This window comes from Spea bombifrons, chromosome 1, assembly GCF_027358695.1.
Source record: "Spea bombifrons isolate aSpeBom1 chromosome 1, aSpeBom1.2.pri, whole genome shotgun sequence".
Taxonomy (NCBI): Eukaryota; Metazoa; Chordata; class Amphibia; order Anura; family Pelobatidae; genus Spea; species Spea bombifrons.
The window spans coordinates 55,884,843-55,900,500 of record NC_071087.1 but is presented as its reverse complement, the minus strand read 5'-3'; the positions used below and the strand labels follow the sequence as shown (position 1 = coordinate 55,900,500).

At 37.8% G+C, this 15,658-nt stretch overlaps 1 protein-coding gene across 1 annotated transcript in view; it reads left to right on the top strand.

Moving 5' to 3' along the window:
* Positions 1-15,658, top strand: part of LOC128488556 (neuronal acetylcholine receptor subunit alpha-7-like) — a 47,264-nt gene that overhangs the window by 9,545 nt on the left and 22,061 nt on the right. The window contains exons 2-4 of the mRNA XM_053461681.1: positions 3,122-3,261; positions 7,740-7,784; positions 8,240-8,349. Of these exons, the coding sequence (XP_053317656.1) occupies positions 3,122-3,261; positions 7,740-7,784; positions 8,240-8,349 (295 nt within the window). The remainder of the gene's footprint in view (positions 1-3,121; positions 3,262-7,739; positions 7,785-8,239; positions 8,350-15,658) is intronic.

The window sequence follows — 15,658 nt, the reverse complement described above, 5'->3', positions numbered from 1 at the left end:
TGATATTCCATTTTCTAGGAGATCAGAATGTTTGCCGTGCGCCAGTATATCTTGGTGTTTTAGAATGGAATTACGATTTTACAAAAAAAAAAATGTTTTTAAGAAAAAAACATCTTAGGAGTCATGTTCATACCTCGGGCAATTGACCAAATCACATAGACTCACAAGCCCAGGTCCTGCCTAATTGCACCCCCTTCAACTTTATCTAACTGTGTAGCAGGTATTTTCTGTAGCAGAATAAAGTTGCTTGTTGCTTTAAAATATGACATTTCTTTAATTTGTTTATAGCCCATATCAGACTGCCATTATGTAGTAATGATGCCCACGGGGGGGGGCAGCATGGGCTATAGTGGGCCCTGACTGTTGTGCGGAGGAGGAGGAGGCTTTTTGGCGGGAAATTTGGGGGTGGAGTTGGGGGTAGATTATATAAGTGGCTGTTTTCCCGGGCTCAGGAACCATTCTTGTGGTTATCTTACCTGGCTGCGTGTCCCACCCCCCCCCCTTTATTTTGTTTGTTGGTTGGTTTGTGTTGTTTTGTCACAGTCTGTGGGGCGGCAGCTTGCCAGGTATCCAGGGGGTTAATGTAGTGATAAGTGAGTGGTTGGTAACAGCTGGTGGTATGTCCCTTCCTTAAGTGGTATTTGGTTAGGGTACCTGGATTACTTGGCAAGCTTGGTGTGTTTATTGTGTTTATTGTATATATTTACATGTTTGTGTTTTGAGTCATTGTCCTTGTTAACGCACCTATGTTTATTGTTTCAGGTTTTGGCGTGACAATGACTCTAATAAATAAAATTGGCTGTGGCCTTTTCTTATCCATATTCAATGGTGTGTGGTGTCATTATTGGGGTTAATGGGGAGTTAAGCCTAGCCCAGAAAATTGGAGCTGCAACAGTCATAGCTCTTTGATAGCAATAGCTCTTTGATTACTGTATTGTCTAGGAAAGTAACGTGGTTACAATCGACTTGTCTTGTTTTATTCAGTGTATGCAGAACTTTTGTTTCTTCACAAAGCAAATACAGATAAATGAAATGAGGATGGAAGAATTTGTTACCTGCTGTGAACATGATCTCAGATGTAATCTGTGTTGCAGCTGACTGATGAACCAAAGAGCAATCTGCATTCTTCTTTAATGTATTTTGTTATTAGACAAGAAAGGGAGAATACAAAAATGGATGAATATAAAAAAAAATTACCCAAAAAACATTTCAATTTCTTCCCTTAATTATAAGCATCATTGGCAAATGGCAAATGGAATGTCAGTTTCGATCAGACTGGCTGTTGTGCGCTTGAGTGAAACCGTCTGGCTTGGCATTTTCAGAGAGATGCTTGCAGAAAGAGCAACCTCGCAATATGGCTGATGGTCATCAAAGTGTGCTTCCAGTTAAATGTGGGGCCTTCATCAGCCAAGGATAACATGGCCATTCTAAATCCCTGGCGGTTCCCTCTTCTGGCAGTCCTCCTCAATTAACAGATATAGCATTAGGGAAAAAAAATATATATAGGATAAAGGCAATTAAGGCCTTTGGTCTATTTTATATGTGTAACATTTTAAAGATGGTGTAATCATTGGTTGCCATGATAATTGTTCCATATTTAAGCCAGAGCTGCTCTTTACATGTATGGGAGGTACATTCCAATTTAAGTGGGGGTTAGAATAATTGAGGCAGGGTATGATAAATGTCCTATTCTAAAAACATTTGCATACGGAAGCAGTTGGATTTACAGATTCACTAGATTCTGTCTATATTATGCAAAGCAGTTTTCTACTCTCTTTGATTATTCCTTAGACTCCGACTCCCATTAAAGAGCATGGCTTAGCCCCGTACAAGCTCACAATGTTCTAAGTTGGTAAAATGTAATAAAACCTTGTGCTTCACCCACAAAAGCGCAGTCAAGAAGAATATGTTGCATTTTGTGCAACTTGTGTTATGTTTTATGGGTCATATGTCATTATACATAGCAAAAGTCCTGGTGCCACATTTCATTTGGAGTGGGTATTTCAGCTCAACAAATTTAACACAAAGATTGCTGAAAAATCTTCTTACAGCGAGTGGCAAGACAGAAATAAGAACCCACGCATGTCCTTTATTTTACAGAATTCTGCTTTCCTACTTTATATATATTTACCGTATTGGCTCGGATATAGGCCGCACCCGGATATAGGCCGCACCCTAAAAGTTAGGTGCTTTTTTAAAGAAAAAGTTTTGTAATAGATAGGCTGCCACTCTGCCCCCCCGAGATATGCTGCCTCTCTGCCCCACCCTAGGGGATCTGTATCCTAACCCCGCTGCCTGCCCGCCGCCCGGAACTGCATGTCCTGGGCGTCGGGCGCTAGACCCTGAATATAAGCCGCACCCCCACTTTAAAGACTTCAAGTGGGGGGAAAAAGTGCGGCCTATATTCGGGCAAATACGGTATATATATATTATATACAATCATTTCTTTTACTTAGCTCCATGCACAAACTTCATAAAGCATGTGATATGGTAAGAGTACTTTCGTATGTACTCCTGTTTAACAAAGATATAAACAAAATCAAATGCTAGTCGTGTAGGCAATTTTTATTACAGGAAATATAAGATCGTATGACGCTGGCGATAGGTAACACAGAGATGATTTCTGATTGACTTTCATTTATAGTGTCACTCAGTGGGTTGATATACTAATATCTGAAATTAGAGGTTCTCGAAACTTGATTCACCTTAACTGTGGGGGGCTCCACCAACTTGGTTAACAACTTATTTGAACTTCTGTCAACCTAGGAAACCCAGAGGTCTATGAAGTTGCTCTCAAGATGACAGAGTTGAACAGGGAACGCACCTGTGGGATTCTATATTTTGCAGTTTAGAAAGTGAGAAGTTATGAATATAAGATCCTCTAAGAATTTGTGTATTTTCAGATTACCAGATCATTTACTTGTTTTACACTTTCAATTTTGTTACCCTGATGATTACTCATCTTTTTTTGTGGCTAAAACACTAGAATGAGTACAAGATTTGATTAAATTTTTAAGTCTCTTAATTAAAATTGTGGGGCTTTACAGGTTGACCCCCCACCGATGCTCCTCTGCAAGTTATATATATTTATACTCACTGTTTGTTTTTCCCCCACATATAGAGTCTCATCAGGGTGAGTACCAAAGGAAACTTTACAGAGATCTCCTTCGGAATTACAATCGCCTTGAGCGTCCAGTAGTGAATGATTCTGAGCCTTTACTGGTAGAGCTGCAGCTTTCGTTGCTTCAAATAATTGATGTGGTGAGTAAAGGCCATTTGTATGTAGGTTTGCTATGACAAATCCTCCCCTTGCAAATCTGAGTAATCAAAATAAATAACCATTTATCTAAATCTTTTTAACACAAGTGGAACATGATGTGATGTCAAAACATGGCCCAGGTATTGTTGGAGTTGTCACGCTGCGGTTTATGTTTGCGAGCAATATACTGTATATTCTATAATATAATGATGCATCCATCATCAAAGGTATGATATCACCATCACTGCCGCTTTGGTTCAAGGGTCTAGGACATCTGTTGTTTTTGAGTTTGTCAACAGTCGTTTATACTGTTAATATGATGGATATGAAAAAGCAAAATGTAACATCTGAGGGAAGAATCATTGTGGAGTGTAGCCAACTCCACTGCAATAACTTCTATTTTATTGGCTGTATTCTTTTTGGAAAGTTGTCAGCTTGGTATGGCTAGACTGGTGGTATGTTTTGTGCATGTACACTTATGTTTGGAAAGTCCAAGAGTCACAACTATAGTAGCTCATTCAGCAGGACACTTTATAACATTTATGTCATATGCTTTATTACCAATTCTGAAAAGCTAAATAAGAGCTAAGTCATGTTTGATGTAATGTATTTATTTTGTTCGCTCAAAGACTATATCTGACCTTTTAAACAAGCGCTGTTTTTATTTCAGCTTCTTGAAACAGAAATAATGTTTATATTTCACTGCCCGAGCAAATTGAAAGATAAGCCTTTAATGGGGTATTATTGCCAGGAGGTGGATATTGTCTGCCACTAGAAATGTGTTTCCATGTGTGCAAATCCATACCAATACCATCTGTTATTTAAAAGACTTTTACATAACATCATCATCGCTTTGTTTAGCTGAGTCCACAACAATGTTTAAGGGGAAATACTCAGCTGAACAAAATTTCATATTATCTGTTGTCTTCCATGTGAAATCATTAATCTGCTATTTAACACAGCACTGACTTGAATGGTAACTGACACCTTTAAGCTTTAAGCAGAACTTAATTAATTTATCAAAAATACTTGCCCACTGCTTACGCCTTCATCCCTGGAAAAAAGCAGCGGTTGCTACCAAAAGGTTGGTGCTTGCCCTTCAAGCCAAGTGGCCCCATTAGCCACTTGGTAACTGACATATACACTTATACTCAATTAATCTGTGAGTTGGTAATGAGAACACTTTATACTTAAAAATGACAAATAATTAAAGAAATCAAACAAGGGTCACCAGGACCCCTGTTAATAGAGGAGAGGCCGACAATTCCCCCCCCATACACATAATCACTCTCACATACCCTAACACACACATATGCTAACAAACACTCCCTGTAACATACACTTACACATATACATGCCAACACATTCACATACATACACTACCTCCTTCACCCCCTTACCTTGCTCCGGCCTTATTTCTAGCTGCCTACACATGTTACATGACCCCCCTGCATTCTTGCAACCACAAGAGTCCATTTATGCCTCTCCTCTTGTCCACTAGGATGGGTTAAAGTAACAGTAACCCTTTGGAGAAGCATAGAGCCCATCCTGTACCGCTCACCCTTGCTACATACTGGGCATTTAGGATGAAGTGGGTGTAAAGAATTGAACGTAAAACTGTAATTTAAAAAAACAAACAAATTTTCCCTTCTACCTCATGTATCGCCTCGCCATTTGGGCTCACTGGTGCAGTAGAGTGCACAAACACATATATATGAACGTATACTAAATATTTAAGTTGCTTTTCCTTGTGTTAACTGAAGGCTAGTCTGATCAGCCAACCAGAACATTAGCTCAACTGACTTTTTAGAGAGCAGACCCCAAAGACTCCAATCTTCCATGTACACCGAATTCCTCAGTAAACTCTGTAGTTAAAATCAATCATAGCTAGCACCTCCACTATTTCTAAAATTAAAAGTCATTCCGAAAAAATATTGGTGTTTCATGTACAAACGTTACTGTGTGTATGGAGCTTGATGATTTTGAAAGATCAAAACTGAACTAGTTTTGCTAAAGTGTACAGAATGTGCTTGATAAGTACAATATGTCACCAGATATAAGGATCCACTTCAACCAAACTGTGAATCATAGGACTGAAATAATTGTCCAATGCTGGCTGATGTGTTCTTTATGTGAACTTCTGATAGGAATCAGAACACTGCGGCCTAACCTTCAGAATGTTACTTTAGGGAATAAGTTCAAAGTAAACGCAATAAACACTAAGTGACTTACAAGATGCTCTGTTAACTTTTACTTACACACCTCAGTAAAAATAATGGTATCATAACACCAGATATTATATTAGGAAGTGGCACAGATAAAAAGTTCTCCCAAAGTGCAAATTTCTCAGTTTACACGTTTACATGTTTACTACTGTTGGTAATCTTAGAGACTAAAGGCCCACCAAAGCTTACACATAAAGGCAATATTTTCTATATTTTATATCTGTGTTCTAAATTACGACATAAAAAAGTCAATTTCACATGAAACACTTGGATAAAAGAGGCAAAACAAATCTTGTTGTACATTATGAGGTTTGAGTCACCCAAATGTCTTTAGGCTGAAGGCCACCAAACGATTCCTTACCAGAGAGCTTTGGCTCTCAAGGTTACCTCTTCCCCTACTTCCAGCTCCAACTGGTATTCAGCAGTTATAATAGACAACTTAAAATAATAATGTACTGAAATCTGATTAATACATTTTCTGTAGGGTTACATACTACCTTACTTCAGGAAATATGGAGATACCTCTATTGGCCTTATGGGGGATACATCTTTTGACTTATTATTACATTCAAATAAAACGATTAACATGAAATAAACTGATGAATATCAAATACATATAAACTCAAAATAAAGCAATGTCTACCAATGTTGACTCGTAGCAAAACAATCAATTCTAATGGACATTTTACTAAATTGCCCAAATATGCAATGGACTTCCAGAAACCAGGCATCTGTATCTGTATAAAGGAGTTAATATATTCAAAACAAGACACATTAAAAAATTGACGATAACTCTAAATATACATGTGCAGTCCTCCAGATGAACATACAACAAAAATAATTGTCTTGCTAAGACCAAAGTTATTTAGGGGATATCTGATTTAACTGTTCACTGCTATACCACCCCCCGTAGCAAAATAAAGTAATAAATTACTCCTTTGTAAAATAAATTGACAATAAATATGGACTACTTTAGTTAATTTCTCTCACAATGCAATTGTCTTGAACTGTGTTTGTTATGGCTGTTATTGTCTGCCACACCTTTTAAAACTGAAAACCATTAACAAAAATCTACAGTTTTGTATACAAATCATTAAGGTGAAAAGAAGAAAAAAAATGATTAATATGTGCTATGTTATTATTCCCCTTTATGATCTTCATACCATACTTTGAATAACAAGTGTCACCTTTTCTTATTTACTGGATTGGAACCAAAACACAGAAAGGATATTGCTCTAAATGTAAAAAAGCTGCTCTGGTATTTTCTTGACCTGAGTATTACATCTGATAAATATAGATATGTATCGTCCAGAAGATACAGTAGATGTTTTGTTTGGTACAGATGTTATCTTTAACCAAACGTTATTTCTGTGATTCATCCCATGAGCTGTGAAATGTAATATGAAAAACGATTTATTTAATAATGAAATATGACATTGAAAGAATAATCTAAATCTGGTCATCTATTTTAAGGTGTAATTATGAATATTAAGTAGGCACTCACGGTAGGCCTTACAAACACAAGTGAAATAGAGATAAGCCAACAAAGGAATTGTGTCAGAATACCGGTACTCATGGATGCCCACAAGATATTCTTCCAAATAAAAGTAAAATAAAAAGTCTTCTCGTTACACTATTTTCATCTCATCCTTCATCTGATACCATTCAGTTCTGGCTTTTAAAGTTATACTCTCCCTGTTTCTTGAACAGGCCTTAGTGATATTTAAGAATTAACATTCTTCATTCAATGCCCTGCATGGGCATTACAGTCTGACAAAGATCCAGAGGCATCTCTTTCCATTGCTTGTAGGTACCCCAGAGAGGGCAAATCACTTCTTTGCACTGCTTGTAGGCACCCTTAAACACACTTTCTTTTCTTCCTGTAGTATTTATGTAGGAAGGTACAGAAGCAATTGGTCTCCAAAGAACCATGTTGAAGAGGAGAAACTACATTTTTGTTAACTTCCAATGTGTGTTTCTTTCCATAGAAAGCTTCCATGCCTCTCTCAAACAATATCAAAACAAGGAAGCTTATTCTTTTATAGTGAAATATGACATGAAGAATGCTTTCTCAAAATGCAGTTACAAAAGTTGATTTGTTACCTTGTTTATATATATATAACATTTCCATTCTCCAGAATAACACTGATGGTAAATCAGATAATACTTTACAGTCATGTATAAAAACAATGATGTCTGTCTTTGCGTTCTATCAAAAGAATAATCATTTCTTGTTTTCTCTATATTCTGTCTAGGATGAAAAGAATCAAGTTTTAGTAACAAATGCATGGCTTCAGTTTGTAAGTAGTAGGCTATTGTTTTGTAACTATTTTCTTATGTTTCAAAAAGTCTTATTTTCAAACAATGAAGTAACAGGTTTAGATTAATTTTAAAGTATGAATCATACTACTATTGTGTGTGCAGCTGGTTGAACAATTATACTAAGGTGTTGGACACTATTTACTGGTAGCCTGGTTGCTTTATAGGGTAGAATGGTACATTGAGGTTAGAAGAGCAGCCTCAAACAGCCTACTTGCAAAAAAAAGTAGATACGTACAGCTTGTGCATTGCATGTGTATTGTTCAAAAAGTGTAACCCTGAAATAAAGAAAAACATAGAGCTAACTATTTTACCTCCACCATGTCTTCTCGCTAGGTCTCCTCCTCTCTAATACACCTTATACATACAACTTATGGAATCAAATGTGGTGATTTTTTACAAAACAACTCAATGTAAATATTAATTTTTTTTCTAGTACTGGAATGATGTCTATTTGACATGGGATCAGGCAGAGTTTCCCGGAGTTCAAACCCTTCGTTTTCCATCAGATCAGATATGGGTCCCAGACATACTCCTATATAACAGGTAAAGTGCAAACTACTAGCAACATTCTGCTATGATGAAGCATTCATATAAGTGATAGAAACCACTATCAGTTTTTTTTGATAATATTGAAGAGGGGGCTTTTGATGATTTAACAAGCTACAGAATTACACTTTATTCTATCACATCTATTAGCCCCTTGCCTCAACTTTTCTTTCTCCCTTTGCGCTCTGTGTGTGCTTTTTTCTACAATATGTTTCTATTCCAATGTATACAATTAACACATGGGTTCCTCTTCCTGGTGCTCTTGTGGGGCAGATACTTAGCTACTTTGTGGCCTTCTAAGTGGGAGTTACAAGATATGACATCATAGCACATCTCTTCCAGCTCTTGCCCAGTAAGGTGAGTGTTACCAGCCTCAATCCTAGGGGAAACTTGGGTCTGGCACAAAAAAACTTAAAATAACAGCACACAGGGTTTTACTTTGTATTAACACTTTCTTGCACTTAACTCTTTTCATTTACAAAACAGATAGTATTGGCAGTCTCTTGCACTTAACTTTGGCCAAACTCTTTAATTAGGTTACTGTAAGTACCTGTGGCGTCTACTGTGCTGGAAGTGGAATGGCATCATAGATGAGCTTAATATGTTGGTATTTATCAGTTAGGACTGAATTTAATAATCAAAGTAAAGAAAATAGGGCTGTCTATGTTCCTCATTGTTTTTATACCACAAGTCCTCCTCCGCCACCCAGACCTCTACATAAGCTCAGCAAACTTGGTCTCAGATTGTGGACCCATAACAGTCCCACAGCTGCCATAGTACCCTGAAAATATAGGGAACAACAGAGTTTGCCCAGGTGAGCAGCAAATATCCACTGGCTTCCATTGGGGTGATCTACCTTTGCCAAACCCTACTGTCAGTTCTGGGTATTTGGTTTTGAAAGCAGTTTCTTTAATGCAAAGTCATTGCCAGGTTTTTATATGTCACAACATACAAGAAATTGTAATATTGGATAGGATATTAGGCTTAAAACTAATCCACCAACATAAAAAGCTCCCTTATCCTGTGATATTAATGGAGATTGTCCTGAGGCACATAATTCTGTGCAAACAGAAGCATCTACTTCTGTGCAAACAGGTTCCATTATCATAATAACATATTTAAGATGAAGCTTCACATTTCTTAACTTCTTAGTGTTATTTACGTTAGAAAAAGCTTATAAGATAAATCGCCAGTAAGCCAAAAGAATAATCCCTAACATGGCCAATGCCTATAGTACAGAACTCTTTTTGTACATATTTATACTACTTTTACAACATGTTTCTAGACTTTATACTCCTTTGCTGTTTAAGTTAATTGCACTATTTTGTATGCTTTTTTAAAAGTGGGTTTAATTGCCATTTAGCTAAATTTTAGTCCCCTCATTTTAACTTTTCCACAACTGTTTTAAGCAGGTTTGTTATGTCTCTGTTCATTTGTGATTTGCCTCTTACTCATTTAGTGTACCTATGCAAATGGTGTATTGTTTGTTTAGGGAACTCATTGAAACCCTATTGATACACTCAAAGCAATACTTGTTGGCATTAACATATAACAAGTTAAGTGAACATTAAAAAACACATTTCTGTTAATTCTGCTTATGATGTCCTACATAGGATAGGTGCAACGGCCAGCCAAATACCCAGCATATGTTTTCAGCAATATGTCACATGCAAAGTTTTTTTTCATGCCGTGGAGGACCAAAATACTTCCTCACACAGAACACTTTTTTTGTTTGTTAAACTATTGTTGTACAGACCTGGATAGAGGATGTATTGTCTTCTGAATATGTTTTCGGCTGCTATAGCATCACCTAGAGTTGGCCCCAGGGCTGGATGTGGCCCCTGCACTCAAGTGGTTTTAAGTATTATGTGAAATGAGGGACTCCCACGAAAAGAAAATGAATTTTGGTTGAGGTTCTACAAATCAGAACAATGTGTAGGTAGTTGTCATAACAAAATAGGCAGTTGCTGATATTGCTGTTACTGCTAAATATCATTCTTTATACCTGCTGGTTCCTACACATATTTACACATCGTGTTTCTAGATGGTGTTTATGATTGTTTTTGTGTTGGTCTATTCATATGTACTCTTCTTTGTGTGTCTCTGTGTAGATATTTCTGTATTTCAGTCTCTATGATTACCCATATATGTAAAAATGGAGTGTTCTCCCGTATTGAATCCTGGTTCCACCTGGACAAAGTTTTCCGTCTGCCAAATACAAATACACAACTGCAATTTTCAGATCAGACAGAAACTAATAAGGCTAATTGCCATTACTCTCTTTGCCCTTGCTGCCTTTTTCTAAAAATAGAAGCTTTTTCTTATAGGTATATGTGTGTACATTTTATTTTAGTCATTCAACACCATTCATGTTAATTATTATTATTATAATATACCCTTACTAATTTTATTATTATTGTTAATAATAACAATAATGAGGGGAAGAAGAATAATGTAATGGAACTGCAAGATTGTTGTTAGTGAAATATGTTGACTAACGGCACAGTAGACCTTGATTGCAAGTTGATCCACCGGGAACACGAAACTTCCACCGTCAGGCAGGACTAGCAACGGACAGCAAGAAGCTCTTCGGGACCTCGGCGGCACTGTAGTATGCAGAAGTATAGCAATACAGTGCTTTACCTCCCTGACAAGGGCAGCACCGAGACTTACCCCAATATTTTTTTTTTTTTTGGAGCCCGAGGTGCGTGCTCCTTGGGTGCTGTTCTGTGCCCAAGAGGCGACAGAAGCCCAGACAAATCCCGCCCCCATGGGGGGGCCGGATCTTCGAGTCTCCTTCAGGGCACTCCTGCAAGGGAGTAGCCCCCTTTAGGCTTCACTGCCTCAAAAAAACAGTGATCCAAAAACGTGGTTACCAAAACGAAAATCAAAAGAGTGGTCGTGGCCTCGCAAGTGGGTCAAAAAAACGTGAAAATCCATAAACCAAATTAATAGGCACACGTGTTGCACAGATAGTGATTATATAAATTAAATAAATAAGGGCCTTCTCCAGTTCCCATTCCTGCCCAACTAAAAAGTCTAGATCATCTCCCAGTCCAAGTGCAGCAGGAAGGTCCAACTTTCTGAGATCCCAGATGTACGCAATCCGCCCCTTCGCTGTACTGCCAAAGTCCGGATCCTTCTGGAGACTGTCCCATATTAATCCCGGGCCTCCAAAGTCATAGCCCTGCATGGGCTCTGTACCCTCCAGCCACGAACACACCTGGGCTGCATACCATCGCAACGCCCTGTATCCGTCATCCCACGTCATCTCTGTTTGGACCAGCCCGTCTAACTCAGACACCCATTCCTCCCTGGGCTGCTCTCCCAAAAACGGCATTCATGCATCCAGCTGGAACCAATACATGTCCTCACTGATTGGGAGGCACTTACCCTGGTAGTCCTGTTCCCATTGAAGAGCCTCCAACCAAAGCTGCCGACGGGTACGATCCCTCCACAGCAGCTCGTCCTCAGCCGATACTGGTCCATCGGATTGGGCCCATGCCTCCTGCATACGCCATCCAAACTCCACCTCCAGAGCTGAGAATCCTGGCATAACTCCTTTTTTGCCCGCAGGGTGATCAATCCCGGTGGTGGTTTGGATGTTCCACTTGGAAGGAAGCATCCCACTTCTGACGCCAACGTGACGGGAACAACCTGTACCCCGACTGGGTACACCCGCCAGACGATCCTTCATTTTCTCCATGGCGACCAGGAACACGAAACTTCCACCGTCAGGCAGGACCAGCAACGGAGACAGCAAGAATCATAGCTCTTCGGGACCTCGGCAGCACTGTAGTATAGAGAAGTATAGCAATACAGTGCTTTAGCGCCCTGACAAGGGCAGCCCCGAGATTTATCCCAATCACAAGACAAGACTCGCATTGAGGTACAACAGGAACTAAGTCTATTGAGGAAGCAATCACCACCAGCCTCCAAGAGCTTTTCAATAAGGTGGTGGTGAGCTACAACCAGCATGCATCACACCATATGTAAAACAATATGCAGATCATATGCAAATTAGTTATAACAGCACTCAAAAAGCACATGAACACAATCCTGCAATCGGAACCAATAATACTGGTCAGACAGGCAGGCGGAAAGGGTGAAACTAGGATCTAGAGAGCTCCGGCTCTCTCACTGTTGCCACCCTGTACCCCTAATCAGATACAGGGTGACTTAAACATAAATCCAAGCAAAGGAACCAGGTATTGCACTGTTATTAGTGTCCACTGTCACCTGCTGGAAGTATGTAATGCAATCCAGGGGCCCACCGTCTATCATGGGAAATACAGCCTCCAGCCACCGCCCAAGTCCCAAGTCACGGAGGCTTCCATGACAAAATGTATTAGAACTTATTAGCTAACGGAGTCATTAGAATGTTACTGAACACAGTATATTTACACAAATATACTGATGTCTTCAAAAAAGCATTTTTCCACAAGATTTGTTTAACCATAATGTTTGGGGGTGGGGGGACATAATAGATGGTGCAAAATGGTTAATATACAGAAAACTGAAGAATCCAGTGCAGAAAGCTTATTATGTGTATATCGCTGGGTTTGCCGTGGTCTGTAGCGTGAAGGGGACAGCTTTCAGATTCTATTAGATCATTTGCCTAGCATGTTATTTGCAGCAGAAGGTTTAATAGCAATTGTAATTTGAATGCATATGAGATGTGGCACGTGGTTAAATCATATCAGGCTTTATGTTAAGTATGAAGGTCATGAATAGATCATTGAACCACAAATAATACATGCTCTATTTAAGATACAAGATGTATATATTTATTTTCAGTTAGTTACATATTTCCAGTACGGACTATATACCGGTGTATGATTTATTTATATTTAAATATGTTTTATGTAAATAACAGGAACTGCATTTGAGCTTCCTTAGTGATCTGTTTGTAACATTATTAATGATGGCCTAGAGAAAGATGCTCTCTTTTCTGGTCTGCTCTGTTACCGGAGTGTTCTGGTGACATAACCAGCAAGACTATACTGTCGGGGGTGAGCCTAGGGTTAGTGGTGCCTGGGTATAGTATTTCTTGTCTATCTGATGAAAAAAGATGGTAGACAAAACCGGTAACAGTAAAAACAACTAAAAAGAACTAAATAAATAGTGTTTTTAATTCTTCATTTTAAAAAAAATCGACAACATCATTACAATGCCGCTGAAGTTAAGCTCCATTACCTAAATGTGGCTACATGTAAATGTATATTAAGATTATTACTGTCAGAAAAAGACCTTACAGCTTCTAATTTGGAAAAGAAGTGGTAAATCATCAGTATACTAGATTTAGCTTGATAGCATCACTCTAGCTTGAAATACTGTATAGTAAATGTATATGTATTAATGAATACAAGTATTGCATTACCTGTCACGCAAGAAAGAGTTTGGAATGTATTACAAACAGCATTTACAAGACTAAGAATAAAATACAGTTCCAGAAGAAGGCAACCAAAACAAATGTACGTTCAAAAGCTTGAATATAAAATATCCTTTTCTAAAATATGCTTTTCCCTATAGACCTTGTACCCGTGTTTAGCGTCACAAGAGGAGAAATGTGAGGATGGTCCTAAAATTAACCCCTTGACAACAATAGATGTGCCAGGCACCTCATGAAGTTAATCAATTGAAGCATTAAAAGTCTCTGTTGGTTTAGAACAAGCAAGATGATAAGAGAATTGCACCTTTTTATCATTTATTTTATAGAGGAGAATAGAGCAATGCATGTATTGTTTCATGTACTTTAGAAAATCTTGAAAAGACATTTCTTTATGTGGTATGCCAACAGACCACATCTTTACAAAATGTATTGGAATATTAAAGCTCATTTTTATCTATAGAATGATTTAAAAGGATTTTTCTTTCTGAACTGCCAGCAGAGTCAGTATTATTGTACAGTGATTTAAACTGAGATATTGCATTACTGACAGTAGGTTTATAGTAATATTTTGGGGCAATAAAGAAAGATGAAATTGATATGGAAAAATAAAATTTTAATATAAAGAAAATGAAGAAATAATCACTATCAGTATCCATAGTGCCAGTTACAGGTAATCATTTGTGTGTCTTATGAGTATAATCCAGGTACATTTTTTGTACTTGTTTACATTAATGTAGTTATTGGGGGCAAATGTTAAGAATATATAATTTCCAGACCCAAAACCAAAAGACAAAGATGACGGAGAAACAGGAGATGTTTGGGTTTTTTACTGTTTTTTTCCCCTTTCTTATCATAGACATTTATTTCATGTTTACTAAGTAACACTGTTTTTCCCATTTATTCTCCAGCAGTCTTCTGTAGGTCTTCTGTATTTTTCTGTTTTAGTGGGTGCCTGGTAAATTTTTTGGGTGGCCTCAGGGGCTGCTGTATGAATTTCAGTGTCCTTGGTCTGGAAAGCAACCATTTTTTGTTAGTTAAGTGACATTGTTTTTCCTGTAAGGAGAAATACTTGTCTAACATACTGAATATGTCATAAACTCTAAAATATCTACGGAGGATGTAGAGAGTGTAACTCCATTAATATTCATCAAATTTTTCAGTTGTAAAATAAGAAACTGAAGTGAGTGAAGGGCACTTTACCAGCACCAAGGATATCTCATGTTTTTCATACCCCTTTTGCTGCAGGATGTTTCTGACCATGTTTCTTTAAAGGTAGTTATTATAGATGCTAGTTGCAATGTTGCACTTTTTTCCCTCTCTTTTTCTTCAGTGTCTTCCTCTTCTTCTCTGTTATCCTCTTTTATCTATCTCCCTCTCCATGTCTTCTCTCTCTAACTCCTGTCCTTCTACCCCCTTTCTCTTTTTTTTACATTTATGCTGGCACATTGCCTGTAATAGCATGTGTAAATCCATAGACATATATTTATGAAATCGTTAAATAAAGTACCGTATTTGCTCGAATATAAGACAAGGTTTTTTCAGAGAAAATACCTCTCATCTTATATTCAAGGTCGTCTTATAATCGGACCTCAAATAAAGGTCTGACTATAAGACCAAAATTCAGATGTGCATAACTGGGGGGCAGGTTGGCAAATAAAAGGAAATAAAAACAAATGCATTTTTCTCATAGTTTTTATTAAATATGAAAAAAATTGTTTACTAGAAAAACTTTTTTCCTACAGGGTAGTCTTATATTAAGGCTTTTTCTTTTTTCCTAAATTAATATTCAAAATTTGGGGGGTCGTCTTATAATCGAGCAAATACAGTAATTGAGAAAATCAGTAAGTTAGTCCTGCATTGCCAGTCTGGTCACACATTCAATGGCAGGAACCATCAATTTGTATGTCATCTAAC